This window comes from Chanodichthys erythropterus, chromosome 5 (assembly GCF_024489055.1).
Source record: "Chanodichthys erythropterus isolate Z2021 chromosome 5, ASM2448905v1, whole genome shotgun sequence".
Taxonomy (NCBI): Eukaryota; Metazoa; Chordata; class Actinopteri; order Cypriniformes; family Xenocyprididae; genus Chanodichthys; species Chanodichthys erythropterus.
In genome coordinates, this window is record NC_090225.1 from 32239301 (window position 1) to 32263260 (window position 23960).

The window sequence follows — 23960 nt, forward strand, 5'->3', positions numbered from 1 at the left end:
TTTTTTTTAATATCCAAAATCATTTTTTTAACAAGTACATAACCAGCCGGTGTTCAAAACTGTCTTCTTACCTCAGCCCGATTCACAACGGTAAGCTTGTAAAGTTTATTATAATGTTTTATTATTATGTTATATAATAAAGGTGGTACTGGTGGGTGTCGGCGGAAAATTCGAGTTTGCCTTTGCGTCATTAGGCCTACATCACTGTTTACATAAAGAAAGAGTCCCAGACGGATCATTTATAGCCTTTTCTCACTGCAGCTGGAGTAATTGAATTTATTATTTTGATGGCGGATTGTAATCCAGAAAGGTCCAAATGACAATCAGTCACAACTGGAGATTCACCCGTATTCAAAAGCAAAAGACTTCGGACTGCAGAGTGGCTACAGAAACTGAAATCTACAAGTAATGCTAATACACACTAAATACACAGTCATGCAATGATGACGTTGTTAACATTAACAATTTGAGAACAAACAGTAATGATAATTTGCAGGGTTTGATGTGATATGAACTAAGCGATCGTTAGACTATCACCATTGGCAGCACAATTTAATGCTTTTTTTTCTCAGTTGGTCAAAACAAAAGTGGCAGACGTTACTTACTTGTTCAGATGATATTTTCAAGTGAAAATATTATTTTGGTCATACATCCAAGACGTAGAATCTGTTTCCGAAGTACAGTATCCACCGATGTGAGGACTGACGGCAAACGTTAGATTCATCCACGCTGAGGAGCCGTGCCGATGCACAACCCACGTACAGATGATAATTCCACAAATAACTGCAATTGCAGGTTTCAAACTGAGATGGCGACAAAGGGGAAAAACTTACAGACAGTGGCTTTAAGTTTAACTATCACATTTAAGCAATAGCCTATTACAGTTCCTGTTTTCTGTGCCCAGATTTAAAACCTCCTAAAATTAAAATTGAGACTTTGAATCAGCACCTCCGATGGAACACAGATGACTGGATCTAAAGCCGTCAGCTCATTACCATGTGCAGAGCGGCTCTCACACACTGTATGACCCTACAGAACACTAATGTCCGGTCCGGTTCCATTCACACAGCAGGGCTTAGTTCGCCGAAAATGCAGTTCGAGTCCTGAAAGTTTATGGGAGTTTGTTTATAGTATACTGTGATCACTGCTGCAAAGTCCCATAAATAATTATTCAAGAAATATAATTTCCATGCAGCCAGTAGGCCCTCCCCAGTGTAGGCCCCTGGAAACCGTGCGTTATGCGCCCCTGCACACTTCTATCCATCCTTTATTTGTGAATATGATACTTCAGCATTATTTGTGCAAAATACCCATTTTTTATTTATTTTTTATATTCTAATAGAGCAACAAAGGTTTGCTTGGACACGTCTTAGTTTTTCTAAAACGTATTGGCTACGACATCTCCCTCTGAGGTCAATGAAATGCAGCACTGTCGGTTAGTGGAAAACAGGACGATCAAAGGGAAAAATAGTAGAAAACAAACAAAAAAAAATACAGAAATACCCAACATGTTAGTATGTATTGCTGTTTTTTATGTTTTCTCAGTCAGAACTCGTAGAAAGTTCAGAGTTTACAAGTTGTAAGAGTCTCATCTCTCACAGAGCTCAACACAGATCAAACAGCGCCTCCTTCTGGAAGTACTAAAGAATCGCATCACAGGACATAAAATGCTGAATAGATGTTTTGCTTTCAATCTGTCTCCAAATAATCATCTTGATTTGAAATCTGTTAATCGCTGGCTTGGTTTTATGCCTTTTTATGCTGATACTAACTATTATTTTAATTCCTGTATTTTCAGGGTAATTCGAGGAAGAATATTTTGCTTATAATAGTTGTGTACGTGCTTGTACTTTTCACAAATATTCAGTTTTATCAGCTCTTGTGGTGGATTCATCTGTGCGTGTGTGTAACTGATACTCTGATGTGTTTCTCAATGAGTGTTTCTCTGCTTGTGGGAGGGGTCGGACTGCAGCTGCATTCTCATTGGCTGGACTGGTTGAAGAGGTGTATCTTGCACAGGAGGGATGGAGGGATCAGTCTCATGCTGAGGGTGGAGAGCTCACAACACTGGAGCTGCTGGAAAACTGTGCCTTTACAAAATCAATAAACAGCAGCAGGCGTTCAGCTGCGTCAGTCCCTGATCAGAGACCCTGAGTTGAGCTTCATACGCTGTGCAGCGACACTCACAGTCCATCATGAAGGTGAGTCTTCACACATTAATCAAGTGCATGTGGAGGTGGCATCTCTTCAGCATCAGATGCTCAGAAAGGGCTGCAAAGAACTGATGAAGATTTTCATGTTGAAAGTATTGCTTTCACAAGAGAAAATAAATGATCTATGGTTTAATTACAGCAGTAAAGCCGCTGGATGTGGTCTTCAGCATTACTCTCTGACACTCCAGCTCCTGTAATCTCCTGTAAGGTTTAATTAATTGTCCATTATGGTGAAGGTAAGTGTGAGTGATGCAGGGTTAGTTTGAGACGAGGTATTTCAGGCTCTGGCGCATGTCTAAGTTACAGTAGTTTCTTAAAGGTGCAGATTGAAGGATTTTACACAGACTGTGCCAATACACCACAGAGCATGTTGTACTCGTGCAGGTTTCTCCAGGTAAGCAGAAGAGTTTTCTGGACATGTACTGTATTTGTGAAACATATACTGTAAAGGGTGAGACTTTGATATGCTCAGTGAATGACACATACAGTAACTGAACTGTGAGATCTTCTCTCACGGCAGAACAGATGCCTGATTTACTGATCAGATGATAAATCAGGTTACATCCAGCAAGAAATCTAAAAAAACTCTTAAAGAAGCGCAAGCAGGCAACAACTAACACTTTATGATGAGAACAACAGATTGGTCATAAAAGCATGTTTTCTCAACAGCTGGCTGTTTTGATCTTTCTAGTCATTCAGCTGCATGTTTTATTTAAACAGCTTTCAGCTTATTAAAGTTTTGCTCCACCAAGTTTATTGTTATCTTGTGACTGCTATAGTTCACGAGTGTCGGCGCTGGATTGGCTGTCGTCAGTCTTGACATTTAATTGGGGTCAGTAAACGCTGGCCTTTCCTGGGGCTCTGCTGAGATTTCTGCATTCATTTCAGGAGAGGGACATTATGTCAAGTGTAATACCATTTTTTCCTAACCTTTGCCCAAGTGCTTTTATTTTTATGATGTAAACACACGTAATAGCAGCTGTTTCTCAATCACTCTCATGCCTTTCTCTTGTTCATTCTATTGAAAATAAAGAAAAAAGTTGCATTAGTAACAGTTATGAATGGCTGATGTCACTGTGCATAGGAACAAGTATCATCACCCTCTGCTATCGCACCTGAGATAAGTGATTTGAAAACAATATACACACTGTCATTTATTGGCAAAACTTTGTGAAAAGGTGTACTTGTGCTTTGTGATTTTGTCAGATCCTGTACAGTTGGCACTGATTCATCTTTTACAAAAAAATCACAGTGAAGTGCATCAAAAAAAGAAGAATTCTCAGGTGTGTTTTGAAATAAACCAGCAAAGCAGGAGGGCACACACTGTCCTCCGGTCATCTGTGAGCAGAACAGGTTTGGAGATAGAAAAAGACAAGAGCACTAGGGGGAGCTGTAATATAGCCACATATTTATCATAAAATAGATTTGAGCCATATATCTACTGTTAGCATTACTATTTTTATAGCCTGTAATGATTAGGCTAATACATTATAATAAAAATAAAATTAAATTAGGTTCCTCTCGTCCCCTCAACCGTGCATCATCTCCCCCGTCTCCTCTCCATCTCTGCACCTCTCTGTTGGTGGCATTGTTATTTGGTGGCAAAATGTACACACGTCTGTTTACATCTACTAACTATCATCGCTTGGATTACAGCGTCACATGCCTGCACGTTGAATGTGATTTTTCTCCAGTGTGGGATGTGGGAGTATGAGTTACGCTACAGCACTTTTATTACTGCACTGATTGGCTATTAGCAGTGAGCAGACAGTCAATCAATGTACTGGAGAAAACAGCAACCAGAAATGTAAAGAAACAAAGTTGGGTCCCACTTCATATTAAGTGGCCTTAACTACTATGTACTTACATTTAAATTAATCATTTGATACATTGCACTTATTTTGTACATGCATGTAATTACATCTGTAATTAATTTCTGTAATTACATTTATAATTACACTGTTGACCCATCCCTTAACCCTTACCCCTACCCTTAAACCTACCCATACCAGCAAAGCTTTCCCTAACCTTACCCATATCCACCTCAATAGCAGCAAAAGTCTTTTGCAATTCAATATGAACCCAATAAGTACATTGTACTTATTTTTTTGATGTAAGTACATAGTAGTTAACGCCACTTAATATAAAGTGGGACCCAAAGTTGCTTGTCAGATTTTCCAACCATATTTTTTAAAATAATCCCCAAAAAAAACCAACATGCAAACCGCGACCCCTGATTTTTTTTTTTACGTGACTTATCGCAAAAAGAAGCCTTAAGCGGTGTATTATAAACGGACTCGGATACTCTGCTCGTAGGTTGAGAGTTCTGTAGCTTGGGACTGAAATGACTAAAGACTGACTCACTAATATTTATCTGTGTTTTTGGTACAACCAACAAGTTACTATTGGATGTTTGAAGTGATCTTGCTGGTGTATATTTATTTAGCAAATTAGAAAGATATATTGGGACAGTAGCATCAAGACATTTAGAAACTAATAAGAGGATCTTTCATTCAATTCCAGTGAAGGGATCTGAGTAATGTGATTTCTAGTTTTATTCTGCACTCTTTGTAAGTGTTTAAAAGAGCTCTTTGGTAACCCAGCAAAACCCATATTGCAGTAGTCAAGTCTAGATGTAGCAAATGCATGTACTTTGGAGAGGTTTCTGAAGTGACAATATGCTGTTTTAGTAACACTGCTGTCAAACTTTTAGTAACATCACTGTCAAACATGATTTGAAGTTCTTGACCTGATTACTAGGCTTTTAGTGATAGAGAGTCAAGATATGGAGCAATAGACCCTCCCTGCGCCATTACAGATAACAAGTAGCTCTCTCTTATCTTTGTTAAGCTGTAGAAAGTTCTGCGACATCCACAGTTTTATGCTCTCTATGCTGTCCAGTAGGGTGGAAATTTAATTGTGGGCATCTGATGCAAGTGAAAGATGGAGTTCATCTGCATACTGGAGAAAGGAAATATTGTACTGATTAATTACACCAGCTAAAGGAAGCATGTATAGGTTAAATAAGAGAGGACCCAACACTGAGCCTTGAGGAACACCACAGGATATGATGTAATGGCTGGAGCTGTAGGTACTCAGTGTAACATAGTATTCCCTGCTGCTTAAAGGGTTAGTTCACCCAAAAATGAAAATTATGTCATTAATGACTCACCCTCATGTCGTTCCAAACCCGTAAGACCTCCGTTCATATTCGGAACACAGTTTAAGATATTTTAGGTTTAGTCAGAGAGCTTTCTGTCCCTCCATTGAAAATGTTTGTACGGTATACTGTCCATGTCCAGAAAGGTAATAAAAACATCATCAAAGTAGTCCATGTGACATCAGTGGGTTAGTTAGAAGTTTTTGAAGCATCTAACATACATTTTGGTCCAAAAATAACAAAAACTACGACTTTATTCAGAATTGTCTTCTCTTCCGGAATCCTTTCCATTGAATTGATTCCATTGAATCCTTTCATCTGTCGGTGTTGGTAATGCACTTTTACGTTGCCGTGGTTGTTTTTGGCGATTAGGACATCCGCGACATGCACACTTACGCACCATTTTAAAAAATATAGCAATACCAAAATACAAACAATGTAGAATAGCTTGAATAAAGCGTGCGTCTCCCTCAGACTGTAAACGAAGCTCGGGCGCACCGTCTGACGGGTTTGGAACGACATGAGGGTGAGTCATTAATGACATCATTTTCATTTTTGGGTGAACTAACCCTTTAATACCGGAACCAGTCTCAGACAGGACCTGACAGACCGACCCAGTTCTGAAGTCAATTGAGTCGAATCTCAGAGCAAACACACAACAAAAATGATGGGAAAAGAGCAGTTAAGAAAGCATCTGATTGTAGAGATGTGGATATGTTTACATCAGCTCTGCTATTCAGCACTCCAGTCAAGTGAAGTCACGCTTATTTATATTGTGATTTATACAACACAGATTGTTTCAAAGCAGCTTAAGTATTAAACAGGAAAAACCAGCGTCAGTGTTGCAATGTTCTTAAATTTCAGGAATCAGAATTTCGATTATAATTTTTATTTCACCTATAAAGCAGCTCATCAGTGTGTTCATGTTTTCACTCGTGTCTGACCTCAACGGACCGTGTGAGGAAATGAAGGTGGAGACCCAGAACACACCCTCCTATTGCGTAATCATCATAGACCAATGGCAGTTAGAAGGTGTTTTAGAGCCAAAGCGAAGTTTTCCACAAGAGTCACTTTGATGAACTGTTTCAAACTACTGAAAAGAATTCAAAACAAACATTGTTTTGGCCAGATTTAGTTTGAAATGATGTCACACCTTTCTTCAATTACGCTTGAAATATATCAGGGCCTTAACCCAACACTAACCCTTCCTGGTCTATGACTACCTTTGTTTGTGGGTCGGCCAAAGTAGCCAGCAGGTGGGCATTATACAAATGTGTGACATGGTGATGTGAGAAAGGAACTAATGGAAGGACTACACTCAAAAAAAAGATTTTTTGATGCTGTTCATTTTATTTAAACAATTTATTTTGATTCAACACCATCGTGTCAGGTTTCTGGTTTAAATACGATTGATTCATGTTAAATTGACGCGAAATGATTACTCTTTGACTTAACTTGATGTTTTCATATTGGAATAAAACGTTTCAATCAAGTAAACCCAACCAGGACTCAATCAAACAGGATTTTCACTTCCCATCATGCTTTGCAAAGGGGCTGAAATAGGAGTGTAAATGTTGAAATAAAGTGTTATTTTAAGCAGTTTTTAGGAAGATGAGATAGTGCTCTGGGTTGCATTTCCCAAAAGCATTGTAAGCCTATGTTGATTGTAAAACCATTGCCACCAATGGACTTATGATCAATTTAGGCTTTACAATGTTTTTGGTTAAGGCAATTTAGGATGAATCCAGTATTACATCTACATTTCTAACACAGAACATCACAAAAGTTATATAAATCACAAAATTAAACAAGAAGAATTAATTGTAAAAATCAATATTTATGAAAACAATTTATTATTTATTTATTTATTGCTTTTTATTTATTTTCCAAAACATTGCAAATTAGTTGGGCTGACACTATTAAATTAAGCTGTGCCCAACCATAGTAAATAAGTTGAATCAACCTTAATAAATTAAGTTGTCCCAACATAAGTACATTAAATTGGAATAACAGAATTGCATAATGCTGAAATAAAGCAACTTAATCATGTGGAAATCCTTTCCATGATGTTCGTTCAAAGAGTTATTTTTTTGAGTGTATAAACAAGGTGTTTCAGGCAGTTCCGGTGCAGCGTTTTCTTTAACTCTCTTTCTTGTGAACTTTGCATATCATGTACATGCCCAAATAGCTATATTATACACTAAAGGAAAGATAAAGATAAAAATGCATAATTGGTGTTAGGGCTGGGCGATACAGCTAAAAAAATTATCACTATATAATGTTCCATACTGATCAGTATCAATAATTATTGAAAAAAAAATGTTTGAATTTAACCAAATAACGTAATTTACTAGATGTTCTGACAAAATAATAATTGCTGCAGTCTATTTTAAATATATTTAAATTAATTTTTTTTTTTTATCTGTTTGGATGTATGATTCAATGACTCGCTCATAAATTCTCGTTTCATTAGTGGATGAATCAGTGTATTTGAAAGAATCTGTTGAATGTTGATTCAACACTCACTTGTCGCCAGCTGGTGGTGAAACAATGTAATTGATAAATGTGTCGTTTTCAGCACCAAGTCTCTTTCAAAAACTGATTTGCTCTATTTTTATCGATAACATAGACATTAGTGTTTATCTGAACTATAAACTTTTATCCCCGTAATTCTGTGATCATTTGAATATTTGTAACAGAAATAAAAATACTGTGTGGATGAAAACACTGTGCAGCTGTTAATACATGACATGACAACTGCTCTAATTGATTAGCCCTATCAGTTCCTTGTTTTATACCTCCTTATGTATTTATGCCCTTTGTTTAGTTCAGTTCTTTTCCGTGCTCATGTATGTAAGGTTTGGTTGGTGTACTCCTGCATTTTATTCTGTGTTCTAGATTGTTTGTGTTTTCATGTAATATACTGCTTTGCCAGTAGATCCACACTTCATCTCTCCTTGCCTGCAACCCAACTGTGACAAAGGAACAGACCCACCAATGGATCTAGCAGCAGTATAGATCCTCCTCCTCACCCAGTGTGATTGTTCCCTCGAGGACCACATGTGGGCTGAACCCCAACAATTCCTTCAGTGTGTTTTTTTCCATTTCAGGGTCAATGCCTTGACAAAATTTTGCCTGTCTGAGGATGGCCATCATGGACCCAGAGTGTACCACAGACCCCCAGCCAGAAAAGCTATCCGACCTGGAGCCAGTGCCCACCGGTCTGATATTCCTGGAGCTGCCTCCCACCCTTGTGCCCTCCCTAGAATTTCTTGCTTCTCCGTTAGTGCCATCCGCCTTACAGGATTCCCTGGTTCTGTCTGTGATCCTCCCTCTTCCGCTGGTCCTGCCCAGCATTGACTCGCTTGTTCTCTCCAGTCCCCTGGCTCCTCCTCATCCTCCTGGTCAGCCATCTACCGGCATGACCATGGTCTCCTGGCTGGCCAGTTCCACCACGGTCTTCTGATTTAGAGCCCAATAGTTCTAACCCCCTGGCTCCACCTGGACCCTTCAGGCTCATAACTCCAACATTACTCTCTGATCTTGGCTTCACCGGGATTCCTCATCCTTCTGACTTTGCCTTGGTTTGTCGATCCTCTGGCTCCTCCTGAGTCCTCCATCCCTCCAGTTTCTCCATGGTTCTCAGTCCCACTGGCTCCTCCTCAGTCTTCTGATGCCCCCAACTCCGCCTTGGTCCTCTGAGCCTGCAATTTTGCTCTGGTCCTTCATTCCTCTGGCTCCACCTTGGACTCCACCTCCTCTGCATCAGTCTCCTGATCCACCGGTAAACAAACTGTGTATAGCGGCAGAGCTCTTGGACATGTGGCAGTATTGGACGCTGTGGGAGTAAGAACAGGGTTGCTTGTAATGCTCTCCTGTTCAAGGTTAATGCATGCAAAGACACTACTTAGATGCCTCATTAGCTTCATGAGCACTAGGATGGGATCAGAATTATGGAGCACTGAACTCCACATCATCGCTCAAGGCCTTGAGGCTGTTCTGCATGAGCACTGCAGCAGTGTGCCACTACACACAGAAAATATGCTGAAGGCAAAGAACAGTCCTGAGTCTTATTTGGTCTCTGATATTAATAAATATTTATTTTCTTTCCTCTTGTTTTAAAACAAGCTTAGCAAACACACTAAGACAGTAACCAAAAACAATTTACATGCTGGGCTAGATTTGTCGGGGATGGAATGCTTTTTATGAATTTTAACTTAATATATCAGTCGAATTATTTCTTTATGATGGATTATTTATGTTTTTGTCATGTTTGTAGTGAAATTCTATGACGTGTATAATGTGATAATATGTTACTGAATGTGAAATCGTCACAGAGAGGGCGAGTAAAATCTGTGCTACAGACCTTCCTCTCTTGACAGCCGTGAATTCTGCACATGTTCCACAGCGGTGATTTTGTGACGTGGGCACCGGAGTTTGCGGCCTGCCAACGGAGTTCAGCTGGATCCCATGTCTGGCTAATGCAGGTTTAATTGACTTATTGATCATGAGCTTCCAGCTTACAATCAATAACCTGCTTTGAGACAGACGGTCTCCTTTTACCAAGCCCGTCGTTATTGAATCGTACAGTGCTCTGGTTGTGTTGGGTGGGAGGTCAGATTATTTTGTACAGTAAGTGTTAAACTGAGATTTCCTTCTGTAGCAGCCTCAGCTCTGTAGGTCTCAGGAAAACCTGATATGGATTTAAGACTGGATTAATTCCATTCCTCTGCTCTGATAGGACACAAGAAGACACTGCCATAATCATAGAGTATTTCTTCTCAGGATTGTGGCGATCTCTAAATGTCGAAAGGGGACCATCAAAATAAAGTGTAACTGAAACTGACATTCACTCCTATTCCTCCTTGATTTCTGAAAGACTTGATTGTCATTACATTTATTAATTAATGGTGTTGTCTTAAACAAGCAGTGGTTGTCAAATATACTGTTAGATAATGACACCCTGGACAAATTTCACTGAGTATTTAGAGCCGGTCACAGCACACAGAGCGCTCTTAAAATTTGTAAATTATTTAGTAGCTGTTGACACTGAGCTGGCTGTAATTTTATTCACGTTAGATCTTAGCGTCACATTGTACACTGTTGATCACTCAATTCCCAATTATTCGAAGGACTGCACTAAAATGATTTGATTCTTATTTACATGACAGAACATTCTTTGCTCATCTTATAATAATACAGTATATCCTCTGTCAAGGTATGATTTTTGGGTCCTAGTCTGTTTTGCTTGAACCATAAGGTCTTAGAAACTAAATATGAACTTTTGGGAACATTTGGTTTGTTAACAGGATTTTGTTTTCTTATATACACTATATCCATCTGTTGGAATGTTTATTGTATGTTGTTATATATCACTGTTTTCCTCAGTGTAAATACATGCTAATTTGAGCTTGGGTTGGTCTTCTCTCCACTTTATTTATGCAGCCTTGTTTAGTGTCACATAATTTTGGTGCCCAAATATGAACCATCCAAGTTTTTTCATTTCCATTCGATTATTTCAAAGTCACTTAATCAGTGCTGTTGTTATGCCCATCTGTGTATTTTTTTATCATATCAGTATCATGACTGCAACTGATAGCTTATGTTCAGTGAGTAAGTTTACTATTTACTTATCCATAAACTTACCCAGGGTATGTCGCATAGCCTGCTTTCTGGAATACCCCCTGAACTGCCTGTTGATAAATTATATTTCATTACACGACTGCATGATTATGTCACTGCAAACAGGGTAATCGGTGTCCCGATGTGTATTGATCAGGATCCTGACCAGCGCCTCCATGATAACGTTCAAAACTGAGGGAGATGATTGAGACAATCTCTTTGTCTAAATCATTCTTTCCCTGTTGAAAAATCCAGCATAAACCAGCATGAATTCCATGCCGGTCCAGGCTGGTTTATGCTGGTATAGTGCTGGTCTAACTGGTGGAGTGTGAGTAGGCCCGCTGTCTGAATGAATAAGAAAGAGCTATTGATAATAAAAGCTCAGAATTGAAAGTTGCAGTTTTTAAAGACTTTAATGGTCATTTAGGAACCCCTTTGTCAAAATCCAGCTTTCAGTCACTGATCCCAAAAAGTGTACATAGTAAAAGGTATGTTATTGCAGTCAGGATCACGAGATATTGTAGTAAATTGCTGAAAGAGAATTAATTCAGCCAAAGTCAAGGGCCAAGTGCCGAACTAAAAGTCACATAATTGGACACTAATCACCATAATGGCGACTTCAACCAGACTTCACCAACTTTTAACATAAACGCAAGCTTTGTTGTGGTCTTGCTGGAATCATATCACAACATATGCTGGTCCACCAGCACACCAGCATCCCATGATGGAGACGAGCAGACCAACAACTAGCATCCCATGCTGGTGATCAGCAATGCTGGATTTTGCAGCAGGGTTCACAAATCTTCTCTGTCCAATCAGGTTACACCTTCCACTGAATTTTCGCTCCCGTCTCACATGTCCCAGGAAACTTGTATGACTTTCATCCCATGGAACACAAGTGTGAATGATCACTGGCTGTCAAAGTTTTGCTTGTTTTCCTTTTGTGATTTGAACCCAAGTTCCCTTGCAATGAAAACTGTATGGCTGGACTCTTACATCACTCACACACATTCACACTAACCATCTTAAAGAGGACCTCTTCTGCTTTTCTCCATGTTCATCTTTCTTTAGTTTGTAATGTTGCTGTTTGAGCATGAAAAAGCTCTGCAAAGTGTTTCTGAACTCCTGAAACGCCTCCATCTTGAGTTTTCTTCACAATATTCCTCATTTAAATAATTCATACGCAGAATAAAGGGGCGGGGCCTGGTTGAGTTAGTTAGTAGTGTGTTGAAACTGGCGGTTATGGAAAGGGGCGGGACATTTCCCAAACACCAATCACAACACACTGCTCCAGCCGACCAATCAGAGCACACTGTGCTTTACAGAAGGCGGGGCTTCATAGAGACAGGAACTAAACAGAGCGTTACTGACAGACTGGGAAGAGAGGAGCTGAACAATGGAGAATATGAGGAAAATAATCAACATTCAAGCAGGAAAACCTGTTCTAGTAGAGACAAAAACAACATCAAGACTTTGAACAAAGGCATAATAGCATCTCTTTAAAACGATTGTCTAAGACTTCTCACAGTACTGACCAGTGAACTAATAATTCCCATCTTCACTATAACTGCACAACAGCAAGTAGATTTTGGACTCTAACCACTCTTTTACTCTTGTAGTGCAGCATGGATGAACTGAATTGATTCCTTCTGCACATGGCCAGGCTTTGATGTTTGACTCTAAAACAACCCTTACAAAAAAGATCTGCAGTATTCTGAAGTACAACTGCAGTACAAAGTAGTAAAAATGCAGTATAATTAAGCACAATCATAGATTTGCAGTATAATGAAGTATAATCACAGTACAACTGCAGTACATTGAAGTTCAACAGCAGTTGTATTGCAGCTATACTGCGATATTGCAGTTTTTTCGTGTCCAAAAAACTGCTCATGTCTAAACTTTACCTCTGAATGAGTGTCTTTGCTTCTTCCTCTTGTTTCTTGCAGTCTCAGCACAAATGCATTGTGATCTTTGCGCTGGTGTGCTGCTGTGCTGTCCTGATAGCATTAATATTCTCTGCTGTAGATGTGTGGGGCGATGATGAGGACGGCATCACTGAAGACTCGTGTAGCCGCACCTGCCGGTAAGTAAAACTCTCCCCTCCGACCTGACAAATGACAACGAGTCTGGCTAAATAGTCTGAAAAACTGGATTGATGCATTTAATCTAAGGCCGCTTTTACACTGCAGCTCTTGATGCCCAATTATGATTTGTTGACTATATTCGATTTTTTGACAACCATCTTCTTTTAAAAGTGACCCATTTCGAATATGTCAGTGGTGTTCTGAAATGAGAAGACACATTTTTTATTTATTTATGAATTAATGTAAATTCATTAACAATGTATTGTAGCCTAATAAATGTGCTATTTAACAAACCAAGTCAATCTCTCATCAAGCATCAAGTGTTTCAAGCATTTCTACATTCATTCCAAAATAGTAACTAAAGGCAATAATAATTTAAACAATATATTTTATTTGTGTATTGATGTTTTTCTTTTTAATAGTCAACTTAGGATATTTTGGATCATCAGTCATGCTCCGTAAACACCGTCCGTCACAGACACGAATTGTATTTTTAATTTCATCAAGCTGATTGCACTAAAAAAAAAAAAACGCAGTCATCAAGCTTTCAGTCCATTTCAAGTTTGACTTTGACGTGACATAAAGCGGTGATATCTAACTGGGTGATCTGTTTACTTTTCAACTACTCTTCCCATCATTTGTTCAGTCAAAGTGACGCGCGGAACACGCACGTCAACAAGAGGCGGGGTTTATCACACAAACCAATCATATTCAATAATAACCAATTACATCCAATCATAGCGCGATGGAGACATCGCCTCCTCTCACATGACTTTCCCCCATTCATTCTCAATTACCCCCCACAAAACCCACCGCACGCCGGGGGTCTGATGATTTTCTATGGTTTCCTATGAGAGCAAAGGGAGGCATGACTCCTCTGTAACTTCACCTGCGGGTGTCGCTGTTGGGCAGTGTTCCTTAAGAAATACGAGTGACTTGCGCTCTTTTTAATGTCATAATTTGTAATATTTGTGCTGTTTTGTATGTAATATGGATTATTTGATGGATTATAAAATAGGACTTTTTGCTTTGCAAATCTCATCCAAATCTCCGTCCAAAGTCAGCCATGCAAACTGTCACGATCGGGTTGAAGATGAATCACATATAAAGTCTCTAATATATAATCCACAGGGTAAACGCAGATGAAGGCAAGTAATTCGCAACAACACGTATACACTGATGAGAGCAGACGGCTCACTAATGAAACAGAAACGTTATACAGGGAAAAAGCAAAGGGAACTAATTAGTCCACAGCTGAACAGAATGACTAATCAAATGAGTAACCATAGTAACTACTGACGAACTCAGACAGGCAGGAAAACAGCAATGACAGAAAACAAACTCAAAACTCAACGTAGATCTGGTCTCCCTTTATGCCCAGTAATCTTTAATGTCACACGCAGGGCTTCATTTGTGGAACCGGATCCAGCACCTCCGAAATCCAATCATCACCTCATTTGGGGGAAACCCATCTCATACACCACTGACAGAGATTTATGTTATGACATATGTGCATATGTTCAGGAAAATTAAGTATAATAATGATAATGTTGTTAATAACATGCCACTATTCATTTGCAATGCATGACAAGCAACATATCATATAGAGAATATATATAAACTTCAATGTTGTGTGGGAAGCAGTTTTCTAAAACTTATACATGCAGGTCGCTGTGGATATTTTCACATTTGAGTTTTCTTTAAATCTCTGCATGCAGAGCCGGCTTTTTGAAGTTAGCATGATTATGAGGCATTACGCATTATATCTTGAGTGTTATTTCTGTTGTTGGACACACTGTTGCTGAGAGGACACATGGAAGAACTGATGAATTATGGGGGTTTAAACCTCAGTAAACACCTGCAACGGTCACTAAATGACTATGACTGGAGTTTAAACTTTAAAAAATGTTAGTCAGACCTTTTGTTGGTCTTTAATGCCATGGTGTTTTACATGCACAACCCGTCACATCATCAGTATGCAAAAAAACAGTTTGCACACAACTTTTCTAAATATACTCATAAGTTCTGTTACCTTTACCTACCTCCTGAAAATATGTGATCTGAACATTTATTTTAAATGAAATTATTTTTCCCTTTCACTTAAGCAAAATCATCCACAATGTCATTGCGTTCTCTTGAAATCTGTTATCAACTTGCACAGGGACACAAGACGCCTCTGTGTGATTTTTGTTTCCAGTTTGCTTTTAATACGTCCCAGTTTAGGAAACAGAAGGTTTAGAAAGATGCACAGTTCAACACAAACATCAGGAAAGAGAGACTGAAGAACAACATCCAAGACTGTCACATCAGCTTTATTTACAGTGTGGTGACTCCAGAAGTTCTGCTGTGGTCAGCAAATTCACATCATTCTTCTGAAATTTCAAACGGACTGCAACTGAGGGAAAAATTCTTCACTTTTCTTTGGCATGTCACTTCTGCTCTAGCTTGTGTATTAATCTGACGCATTCCTGAAACTTGGCATTGTGAACTGCAAATCACTGGTGTTCCTCACTCGTAATTCAGTCACAGAAAAGTGTATGTAAATGTAGTGGTGTGAAACACCTGCATAATTCACCTCTGGCTCTCCATCACATAGATTACAAAGACTTTAATGGGAAGGTATTTTTAAAAATGCATTGGAATAGATCCAATGGCAAGATGTATCTATATCTTGCACATACCTAGTGTTTTCTATACCCAATGAAAAAAACATTATGTATGAATAGTAAATATACAATTATAAATATATACATAAATATGCATACAGTATGTTCCATAGAAGAAATTCAGTCATAAAACTGACCTCTGCAATTCACCAAATCGAATCCAAGGCTATGAACCTTCAATGCTAGACATTCAACTGTATGACTTATGATGGACTCTTCACATTGTTCATTCTCAGTGAAAATCTTATAATAAGAAAGGTCAGCTTGAATATCATTAGTGCCAGATGCCAAAAATTTAAATTAGCGTTGAAAAGGCATGGACAGATATTTGTGCGGATAAGGTTATCGCATATACATTTGTAGGATATTGCATTTCAGACGCTAAATTTATGGTAGGAGAGTATTTAAATGAATCATGTAACATGAGTTACTGTTAACTAGTCAGTTTACTGGCATTTGTGTCATTATTTAATGCCCAAAAAAGCATGTCTTCAGCCATTTTGCACTTGACATGCTTCAATAGTTGCTGTAGGACGAGGAACAGCAGAAAACAGAGACTCTTCTCCTTTCCTGTTCATTTATTTGCAATGGCAGAGGATGATGTTATCCGGACATATCGTTTGCCAAGCCACATTATTTTTAATGTGCTTCGCCTGTGTTGTTGGTTGATTAGCCGCAGCTGATTATCAGTGGCTCTGCTTATTTGCGACTCTATGTTAATTTGCTGACTCTTGGTAGATTATGTTGGTAATTATGGAAATGAGCTGCTGCATCTGTGTTGCAGAACCTGATTTCACCAAGCACAACATGTTCCTGGATCAACATCTTTGTTGAACCTGGAACATCATTCCAGTCAACCAATCAGATTTGAGGGACAAGTTTACAGGTTAGGCTTACAACCAGGGTTTGGTGCTTCTATATCAGTAGTTATTCAGCTATCATTTCCCTCTGATTTTAGGGATACGTTATAGGTAGGGTTAGGTTTGGGTAGGGATATGGTTATGATTACATTTTCAGACAGGAATGTTGTTCCATGTTCAACATAATATGTTGACCCAGGAACGGGTCTAACTTGGTAAAGTCAGGACATGCATCTGCGTTCTTTCATTTATGGGACTGCGGTCTCATGCTAATTTGCCCTGTTTAGACTGGCCACACTCTTCAAGATTTTAAGCCCAATTCTGAGCCCGATTTGCATGCCCAAAGGGTCAGGGGGAGGTGCGGCCCGATTCATACCAGAAACGGTCATTGCCAATGGCATCATTCAGAGCCACCGTATCAAGGTCCTGCCCTCAATCATAAGCACAGCTGTCAATCATGACGTTACACCACGTTTTTATAGCATCAAATAACTAACTTTTTGGGAAAAACGAACACTTGAACATACATCTGTGTGATAAGAACTAACTAAAATTACCTAAAAACTACCTTAAAATTAAAACCATCTTTGGTGTAATTGGATTTTTTTAGTTTTTGCTCATCCCATTCAATTACATAAAGAGGGCGTGGTTTATGAACCATACTGCAGCCAGCCACCAGGGGGATATGGAAATGCGTTGGCTTCACTTTTCAGGAAGTGTGTGGCACACTTGTGCTGCATCCCAATTCGCCTACTTATACTACACCCTAAAAGTATGTACTCTTTCTGTGAACAAAAAGTACTTACTTTTGAGTGTGTAGCAAAACAGTAGACAAGCTTTGGGACATACTATCATGTCATACAGTTGCGTCTTTTCTCTCTGTCGCATCCTGTCACCGTAAACTGGCCTGTCAATCATCTTACATCCTCCACGTTTCATTTAGCTAATTTCCTACCGTATCGGAGAGAAATGCAGCACGTTGATCTGCAGTCGCGAGTCTTTCATGTGGAGAACTGTCCTCATATTAATGCATAATGATGCATTTAAAAGTTAATGGCCATTCGGATCTTTATAAAAGTTCACATTGGTATTTACAGAAAAATAACACAGATAACAATAAATAAGTATTTTCTATCAGTTTGAACTGATTATTAGTCACTAAACCTCTCAGCGTTGATCGTGCATATCCGCCATGTTTTGTAGTTTTTAACACTTTTTACTCGTGTTTGTAGTTCTGAACTGAATCCTTGTCCAACGCGCAATGTGTTGTGGGCAATATTAAGGGGGTCGCACACCGGACGCGAAGCTCGGCGCCGCGCAGCGTCGCGTCTCTGACAACTCACAGGTATCGCACACCGGCCGCGCACATTATATACGCGCGAGCTCAATTTTGACTCGACTCCTGATAGAAGAGCTGCACAATTGGAGTGTTTTACGTCAACAGGGAAACGTTACATGCCTATGCTTTAATATTTCGCACTGAGGTTAGTGTACATGGAAAAATGGCACAACAAAGCAAAAGGAAAGAAAATGCTACATTTATTATACATTTTTAGACTTTATTCAAGCTGTTAAACTTAAAATGTGAAACTGATGTATCTTGCAGCACAGGGTGAAGTCAGTATGTACATTAACGACGATTTGAGAGAAATATAATATACATTTAATGTAAAACAATGTACATGGCTCTGTGTGGCGCGGCAGGATTTTGAACAACTTCCTGAGTCGTTGCTGGGCGCCGCGGACAGGCGCCGAATGTCGCCGCCGGTGTGCGTACTCTCATAGAATGCGTTCGAATTTTAAAGACGTGGCGCGGCGCTGCGCGGCGCCGAGCTACGCGTCCGGTGTGCGACCCCCTTTAGCCTTTATAGTGTGCACGGATCCACCCTTCGAAAATCTACCGGAAATAGTAGACCATCCGGGGACTTTTGGCATACTCTTTTCAACATACTATGCTTTGGGACACACTTATTTTAATCTCACATACTATTTAGGATGGATAGTACGAGCATTGGGACGCAGGGCTGGTCTGAAGTTATAACTTTGTAAAGATTTGAATGGAATTCATCAAAGCAGTCTAGTTTGCCACTGATGCACCACTAGGGGCACCAAACGAAATCACAAACATAATATTAATAGCTGTTGTATTTCAAAAAAGGCCTGAGACTGTGAGCTACACTCACGGCACACAATTCTTTTTTAACTTGTGTGGTCTTAATTATAAGGGTTTGTAAAGATGTGAGTTAGAGAGAGTATTGATTCGGAGCTATTTAGTGTTGGACAGCGTGCGGGTAATGTGACCTTTTAAGATATTCTGTTACACAGACTCAATATACTGTAACATGAGAGGAACCGTGATCAAATCTACATGATTTAGCAGCAGAAAAGACATTAGCAGAGGCTTCTTCTCATCTGAGGACCCTTCCAGTACGAGACAGAAGTTAAACCCCTCGTGAGCCTCTGATGATGCTTTAAGTGTTGGAGTGATGTGGTAATGCTCAGGAGAGACCGCACTAAATCTCCTTTCCTGAAGTGAACCTGGGACCTTGAACAGCCAACATGCTTAACCACCAGACCACCACAACTCTCCTGTGAATTCTGCTCGTCCTGTTTGCATTAGTATCTATTCTCTGCCATTACTTTGCATTCGGGAAAGATTTGGATAACACTGTGCATTGTTTATTTCTGAAATTGACAGCCATGGTCATGAGTTTTACATGAATTTGTTTTCATTATGGAGGGAAATCTGTAATTCAGTTCTATAGTACTTTTAATAAACAAATTCACACTGTTTCATGTAACCATTGTGCTTTAAATTAGATTCAAATCAGATTTTAATTTAGAGGTAATGAAACTGAGGCATTGGTGTCATTTAGGAGGACATGTTGACTTTACAGGGGCTCCACCTTTCCTTGGATCTCCCACCGGATTTTGCCAAATAGCGAATGACGCAACTGATTTCTTCACTTCTCAAGCCCACGTACGTGACCTGGGCACTTGCTTAAGGCAATGCTGGCAAGCCACCATAATACATACAGTTATGTATGTATGGGTGTATTCATTATCATTGTTCACTCTGTTACTGTATCATTGCACTTATTTCCATTAGTGTACAGTATATGCCGACCTCTGTTGTGTTTGTAGGCCTGCTGTGTCTTGTCATCAAGGTGTTTTGTTTCTCATATTGATCTGTGTATTCCATGTCTTTGTGATCTGACTGTCTGTTGCAGCCAGATAAAGATTTATTGTGCTGAATCACTGTCAGGATGATAAATAAACATGTGACTTTGTAATCTAGTCAAATCTAGGAGGTGTTGCAATGAAATTTTGTGCACATAGTGGCAATCCATTATCCACACCTGTCTGACGGGTCCAAACGCTCCTCCAGATCCCAAAAGCAAACAGTGCTCATATACACCTATATTACTACCAAAAAACATGTTCCTGATTCAAATGGCTGTTGAGATCTAGTATTCTCAATTGGAGGTTTGGACCCGGAAACAGTATTATCTCAACTTGACAACCAGATATTATAGCACACACCCACATAACCCTGTGCAAAATAAAATAACAAAAACATCTGACAAATATTAGCATGTATTGTTGCAAATCTCCATACCTGGGTAAAGGGCTACATCTCATAATTAGAGGGAAAGTTATGCAGTACTACAATATGCCTTCAGCTGAATGTAGATTATCTTGCGTTCTCAGTTTTGTGCTTGTGGAGAACATTCCAGAAGATCTGTCCATTCCATACAAGGACACAGTTTCACTGACCGCTGGTCTTCACGAGCTGCTGGATCGAGCGCGTCGATCCGTTGAGATTGTGTCACCATGGTGGGCACTGAACTCCACCAAGTCTGAATCAGATGTTCCTCAGGCCAAACAGGTAACAATCAACATACTGCAGTTTCAACACATTTACTGATTATGTCTATGAACTTTCTTGGTGATGCAGATAAATGAACAATGACTGAATGTAGAACATTGGGTTTCTCCTAAAGAGAGTTGGATTAGTCCCAACATGACCTGATTTAAATGTAGCTGTTTCTTCTGTCATCCTCAGGGTCAGATCTTATTCCATCAGTTGATGAGTTTGCGGTCTCGGTCGGTCAGTTTGAGAGTGGCCAGTGGACTGACTGATTCCCCAGAGCTCAAGGCACTGGCTCAGAGAGGTAAGTATATCATGTTGTTTGGCATCCACTGTCTAGCAATACAATCTCGTAAGACTCTTTCTGTTTGGACCCAAGAAGCAAAGGCACAGGAATTTAATTCTGTCATGACAACTCTCGGGAGATTGGTATGGTAATAGAAATTGGCAAATGAGACAGCCTGCGCCATCTGTTTCATGCCAGAACTAGGTAATAACTCTACATGAATAGGAAACACTCTAATTAGTAAACCTACAATCAAGTCCACAGGACATAAAACATTGCAAATAAACCAAAAGAAATTTAATAGAGGAACAAAAGTGAGTACCAATTGTTTTTGAGTCCACTTCCAGGGTTTCCACATCTCAGAATCCTGTTCAGATTCTCTCTGGCCCTCATCTACTCAAGATAGACAGGTCAAACAACAGGCTTTGAAACCCTAGAAAGGACTCCTGGACACTCTGGGAACTGGGACTACTGGAGGCTTGGGAGAAGTAACTGACTTGGGAAAGATAACTAGGCCTCAGAGGAGACGCTGTGAGAGGGAACACTTGAGGTTTTGGGGAATAACTGGAGTCTTAGGAATAGACCCCAGGGACTTGAGGAAGAGGGAATTGATGGAGAGTCTGGAGGGCAGGAGAGTCAGGAAGATCATTGGAGTTTCAGCAGCACTCAAGGAATCAAAGTGGAGTCATGACATCAAGTTCTAATGATAAATGGCTTCCCAGCCTTTCTAGATGGGAGTATGACAGGCAGGGGAGAAGAGTGTGTACCGAAAGGCCAAGAGCTATGCTGTGATGCAGCTGTAAATAATAATAATAATAATCCTTACATTATATAGCGCTTTTCTGGGCACTCAAAGCGCTTTACATATTGAAGGGGGAATCTCCTCAACCATCACCAATGTGCAGCATCCACCTGGATGATGCGACGGCAGCCATATTGCGCCAGTACGCCCACCACACACCAGCTTATTGGTAGAGAGGAGACAGAGTGAGGAAGCCAATCAGTGTATAGGGATGGTTAGGAGGCCATGATGGACAGAGGCCAATGGGCAAGTTTGGCCAGGATGTCGGGGTTACACCCCTACTCTTTTCGAAGGACATTCTGGGATTTTTAATGACCACAGAGAGTCAGGACCTCGGTTTAACGTCTCATCCGAAGGACGGTGCTTTTTGTCAGTATAGTGTCCCCATCACTATACTGGTGTGTTAGGACCCACACAGACCCACCACAAGGTTGCTCAGTTGTACTGGGCTCGTAACATATTTTGAGTGTGGGCACCGTCGTACTGAGGTGGAGATCCAGGAGGACATTGACTTGGGATGGTTGTGGAGATTCAGAATCACGATAAAAGTAATTTCCTTCTTGTGCAACATATCAAAGAAGTCAAAGAAACTGAAAGGTGCTAATGGAAGCCCAAAGCGGCACTAGATGTAATTGGTTATTTGAATAGTATCACAGTGTGACAGAAAAATTGGTTTATTTGAATATTTGGAATGGGAAACCAGGACAAACTGAGCCGAGGTACTCTGGGACTGGGGGAAAGAATCACATTTACCTCCTTAAATGTAACAAAGGCTTCGGTTGAGCGAGAAGCAGTGCTGTTGGTTTGAACACTAAACATTCAAAAGCGAGCAACAGGGTATGAGGGATCATAGTGTACACTGACTGAAAGTGCTCTAGCTGGCAGCCTATGAGTCTTAGTTATGAGTGCGGTGAGGTTAGCAAATGAAAAGCTGAAACCACAGCAGGAACAGGAACCAGAACATCAGCTGGTGAAACGGGCTCAGGAAGAACTGGAAGCTTCTCAGTGGATTTGCATGAATTAAATTGAGATGGAAAGATGGGTCATATCAACCACACTGAAACACTCAGACCTGCTGGATGTCTGTCACATGACTGTTCTCTTCTGGGTCTGTGCATTTGATTGGTCAGTAATACTTGTGCATTTTGCCAGGTTCAATATAACTATGTGATTATTGGGTCTATGACATGATGCTCAATTTTTGGGCTTATCCAGTAATTAATTAAAAAATGCTTTAAAAGTCATTAAAGTATAACCGTTTAGTCATGAAATAGTCTGTATTTTGTGTCATGCGATTCATTCAGGTCATGAAATTAGGCAGGTTACACTTGACGCCACATACGTTTATCACTCACAGCCATGAAATGAACACATGCACTTGATGGCACCTTGTGTGAAAAATTTGAGAATGATCGCTATTGGTTATTCAACAGAGTGACTGTTTGTTCTTTGACCAATCAGGTGCAGACGTGCGTTACCTGAACATGACAGCCCTCACTAGAGGCCAGCTGAACTCCTCCTTCTGGGTGGTGGACAGGGAGCACATGTACGTGGGAAGTGCCATCATGGACTGGAGGTCACTCTCTACGGTAAAGAAGAACTCTATAAATGAACCTGTGTTTAGACACCAATAGTCTGGATATTAAAGCAATACAAACCTGAATAAGGCCTTTGTTTTGTTTTGATGTTGAATATTGTTGATTATGCTGTAATTGGAACATAACCCTGTTTTGCACCATAATGGACTCTTGCACAACTACTTCCTCATTCTACAGCATTCAGCGCACCAACATACATGAGAACGCAGATTATTACTACATTTTATGACAGCCAGTTCATTAAAACAATGAATCATGTTCTCTGCATTAACAGGAATTATCTTGAACCTGCTGAAATGTTCCTAGAAATATGTGTTCTTCCCAACTGTGCATTCTGAGTAATAAATATATATAGTTTACCAGCCACTGCTTTCTCAGATTAAAACTTCATGCTCCGTTGAGTTTGGAAAATTCTTCACACAGTTATCATCAGAATATCTCTTCTCCTGTCTCTGAAAATGTCCAGATTTTTAAATCTTCATCCAGACACTCATTTTAGGTGCTGTTTAGTCAACTCGATGACTACAGCAAATTGAAATTATACATAACCGGAAATAAATGAGATGTACTGTTTCAAAACAGAAGTGCATCACGAAGCTCAGTGCAAGTAGACCGTTGAACCAGTTTCCTGCACTGAAGCTGAACTGTACAGCTCTGTCTCTGCTGACGGTGGTATGAATACTAGTTAATATATATATATATATATATATATATATATATATATATATATATAAAAAATACTTTAGTTGCATTGTTTATTGTTACATTTGCCTTACATATCACCCTCAGCAGGGTAGT

At 39.7% G+C, this 23960-nt stretch overlaps 1 protein-coding gene across 2 annotated transcripts in view; it reads left to right on the top strand.

Annotated features, from left to right (window-relative positions):
• Positions 1 to 600: 600 nt before the first annotated feature.
• Positions 601 to 23960, top strand: part of LOC137020232 (inactive phospholipase D5) — a 28563-nt gene continuing 5203 nt past the window's right edge. Inside the window, exons 1-5 of one of the 2 annotated variants that reach the window (XM_067385497.1) lie at positions 601 to 2201; positions 12942 to 13078; positions 20317 to 20494; positions 20672 to 20780; positions 23026 to 23153. In XM_067385497.1, the coding sequence (XP_067241598.1) occupies positions 2196 to 2201; positions 12942 to 13078; positions 20317 to 20494; positions 20672 to 20780; positions 23026 to 23153 (558 nt within the window). In that variant the 5' untranslated portion in view covers positions 601 to 2195. Of the gene's footprint in view, positions 2202 to 12941; positions 13079 to 19190; positions 19586 to 20316; positions 20495 to 20671; positions 20781 to 23025; positions 23154 to 23960 lie in introns of those variants that run through there. The other variant, XM_067385498.1, reaches the window with a different exon arrangement.